Source organism: Chrysochloris asiatica, unplaced genomic scaffold, assembly GCF_000296735.1.
Source record: "Chrysochloris asiatica unplaced genomic scaffold, ChrAsi1.0 scaffold00104, whole genome shotgun sequence".
NCBI lineage: Eukaryota > Metazoa > Chordata > Mammalia > Afrosoricida > Chrysochloridae > Chrysochloris > Chrysochloris asiatica.
The window spans coordinates 9,530,107-9,534,006 of NW_006408622.1; the positions used below are offsets into that span (position 1 = coordinate 9,530,107).

The following is a 3,900-nucleotide window of genomic DNA, read 5'->3' on the forward strand; positions in this document are numbered from 1 at the left end:
TTTGTAGCAACTTTTTGACTTACCTAGTAATATGATGTTGTTGTTGTTGTTAAGTGCCATTGAGTCGGATTCCGACCCCTAGCAACCCTGTTTTTGAGGAGCAACTGGTGAGCTTGAACCATCAACCTTGCAGTTTAAACCAATTTTGCAGTCCAGTTCATTAATCCACAGCGCATATAATTATTGTTAAAAACCTCAGCTTTAGGTTTTAAGTTGGTGAAGAATTTAACAGTGATAGTTGCTGTCAGTTTGTTATTCAAATGAATTTTCCGATGTGTTGTTAAGTATAAATTCTGCTGAAGGCATTTTAAAGGCATCCACAGAGCTTTACTGAGTATGAATTCTCTGATGTCTGATGTGATGTGATTTCTGGCTAAAGGCTTTTCCACATTCACTACACTGATAAGGTTTTTCACCTGTATGGATTCTCATATGCAGAGCAAGGGTTGAAAACTGAGAGAAGGCTTTTCCACATTCACTACAACCGTAGGGTTTCTCACCGGTATGACTTCTCATATGCACAGTAAGAGATGAACTTTGACAGAAGGCTTTCCCACATATTTTACATTCATAAGGTTTATCACCTGTGTGAATTCTCACATGGACAATAAGTGAAGTGATTCGAGAGAAGGCTTTTCCACATTTATTACATTCATAGGGTTTTTCTCCTGTATGAATATTATGATGTTTAATGAGGTATTGCTTCTGTCTGAAGATTGTTCCACATTCATTACATTTATAGGGTTTCTCTCCAATATGAATTTTCTCGTGCTCAGTGAGATTTGATTTGCCACTGAAGGCTTTCCCACATTCCTTACAAGTATAGGGTTTCTCCCCCGTATGACTTCTCTGGTGTCTAATGAGACTTGACTTCTGAATGAATGCTTTCCCACAGCCTTTACATTCAAAAGGTTTCTCTCCAGTATGGATTCTCTGATGGATAATGAGTTTTTCCTTCTTACTAAATGCTTTCCCACATTCATTACACTCAAAGGGCTTCTTTCCACTATGAATATTCTGATGTTTAATGAGGTATTGCTTCTGGCTGAAGGCTCTTCCACATTGATTACATTCAAATGGTTTCTCTCCAGTATGAATTTTCTCATGCTCAGAGAGATAAGATTTTCCATGAAAGGTTCTCCCACATTCCTTACATACATATGGCTTTCTCTGGTACCTAATGAGGCCTGCCATCTGAATAGAAGTCTTCTCACATTCATAGGGTCTCTCAGCAATATGTTGTTTCTGATGAGAAAGGAAATTTCTCTTCTGGCTGAAGGTTTTTCCACACTTATTACATGTAAATGTTTTTTTCCGTGTATGACTTCTCAAATTCTGAGTAAGGGATGAGTTTTGAGAAAACACTTTGCCACATTCAGTTAATTCCTGAGATTCTGCTCTAGTATGCATTTTCTCATGATAGGGTTTTGCTTCAGACTAAAGGTTTTTCCACATTCATTACATCCATGAGGTTCCTCTCCAAGGTGAATCTGTACATGCTAAAGGAGACGTGAGTCCGACTGAAGGTTTTCTAACATTCCTATCATGCAGAGTTTTTCGCCTACATGACTTCCCTGGCTAGGACATCAATGAAAGCTTTCCACAGTTACTAAATGGACGCTTTCTCTCCAGTATTAATTCTCAGGCATCTAATCAAGTTGAATTTCTTTCCTCACATGCATCACCCCAAAATGATATGATTACAAAAAGGCATAAAATATAGCACTCATAATATTCTTAATACTTCTTTCATATACAGCTTCTTTCATATTTAAGAAATTATTTCCCAAGTTCTTTCAAATTTCATTACAGATAGCAAGGGGTTGTCCTGAAGAATTAATGTCTGTGCTAAGAGAAAATTTTTTTGTCTCTTAGGTTTTTCTGGCTTTTTCATCAATCAGTCTGTATTTTCATAGAGAAGGATGACACTTGACTGAGAAGTTTTTCATGTTGTATATATATATCTGTTATAAAGTTCCCAGTCTGTTTTTCCTAAAAGAGTAACAACAACAAAAAAATAACAGTTAGCAGGCATATTTAGTAATTGGTATGTAAAATGTACCAAATAAACGAGCTATCATTATGATCAACATCATTAGTACCATCTGTGAAGTTTTCCATTTTTACTAACAAAATTTCAGAAATATACTATTGCAAATTCTTACTTCAAGTCTAGTTTCCCAGTATAAAACATATCTTAAATGTAAATTATATTTGTGGGTACATGAGATTACTTTGGCTAATTGGGGTCTTTTGCAGTTCTGTGTAAATTTGAGGATTGGCTTTTTCTCTGTGAAGAGGGGTGCTGGGAATTTTCCTGATTACTGGGAGTTGTGGTGTAGTACTGTAGGATAAGCATTGGCCTGCTAATCGCAAGGTTGGCAGTTCAAGCCAGCAACCATTCTTGGGAACCCTTTATAGGGCTGCTGTAAGAAATTAGTCAATGACACTCAACAACAAAACACAACATTGGGAGTATTGTCATTGTTTTAGTCTGAGGTCTCTGGAGGAAGAAAACCAGTAAAGCTTTTATGTTGTTCCTACTGTGTGCTGTTTAATTGATTCCTTCAATAGTGACCCTGTGTAGTGTTTTTAAGAGTGAATGGTGGGTTCGAACTGCTGACCTTGCAGTTTGCAGTCCACTGCTTATCCTCCAATGCCACACCAAGACTTGAATATCAATATATATAAAACTCACTGCCATTGAGTTAATTCCAACTCATAGTGACCCTGTATGTTGTTGTTATGTGCTGTGGAGTCGGTTCCGACTAATAGGGACCCTATACAGGGTTTCCGAGGCTGTAAGTCTTTACAGGAGCAGAAAGCCTCATCTTTCTCCCGTGGAACAACTGGTAGTTTTGAACTGCTGACCTTGAGGTTTGCAGCCTGATTCATAACCACAACGTTACCAGAGCTCCTTTGTGACCCTAGATAGGGCTTCCAAAATGAAAAATCTTTACAGGAGCTGACAGTCTCCTCTTTTTTCCACAGAACAACTGGCAAGTGTAAACTGCCAAGCATGCATTTATAGATACATATTATCAAGTAACAGTAACCCAAACCATCTCTTACTGATATGATAGACATATACTTACTGTGGCACTGTAGGATAAACACTGGATTCCTAACCACAAGGTCAGTGGTCCAAACCCACCAAGCTGCTGTTGGAAACCTGATACAGGGTCACTATGAGTCAACTCAGCAGCACTTACCACATTAGAGTCAAGTCTGACTCACAGCAGCCCTCTAGGACAGAGGAGAACTGCTCCTCAGGGTTTCTGAGATGGTAAATCTTTAAGGGCACAGACAGCCTCATCTTCCTCCTGCACAGTGGCTGGTGGGTTTCAACTACAGACTTTGTTTGTGGCTAGCAGCCCAATGCTTTGCCCACTGTGCCACTAGGGATTCTTGATCAAATATGCATATCAACCAATGGATTTAAAACGAGAGTTCAGAGATAAATTCATACATATATGGCCAATTAATCTTCGTAAAATTCATTAAATGGGGGAAATTGTCTCTTTAACAGATGGTGCTAGGATAAGTAGATTTCCACATACGTCACACTATGTGCTGAAACTAATTCAAAAGGAATCAAAGATCTAAATATACAACCTAAAACCATAAAACTCTTAGAAGAAAACACAGGGCTAATGCTTTCAAACGTAGACTTCAACAACAGGTTCTTAGATATGAAACAGAAAGCACAAGCACCTAAAGACAAAACAACTATATGGGACCTTATCAAAATGGAAAACTTTGCTACATCAAAGAACTCTATCAATGATATAAATGGACTGCGAGCAAAAATTGGGGAGGTATACACCAAAGAAGGAAGGAGCTCTGGTAGCGTAGTGGTTACGAATCGGGCTGCGAACCTTAAGGTCAGCGGTTCGAAAC

At 38.4% G+C, this 3,900-nt stretch overlaps 1 protein-coding gene across 1 annotated transcript; it reads right to left on the reverse strand.

Annotated features, from left to right (window-relative positions):
* Nucleotides 1-327: 327 nt before the first annotated feature.
* Nucleotides 328-1,410, reverse strand: ZNF260 (zinc finger protein 260). Its single transcript, XM_006867402.1, has 2 exons — nt 585-1,410; nt 328-416 (listed from the first exon to the last, which is right to left on the reverse strand). Exons 1-2 carry the CDS (start codon nt 1,408-1,410, stop codon nt 328-330), a joined length of 915 nt encoding a protein of 304 aa, XP_006867464.1.
* Between the last annotated feature and the right edge of the window lie 2,490 nt (nt 1,411-3,900).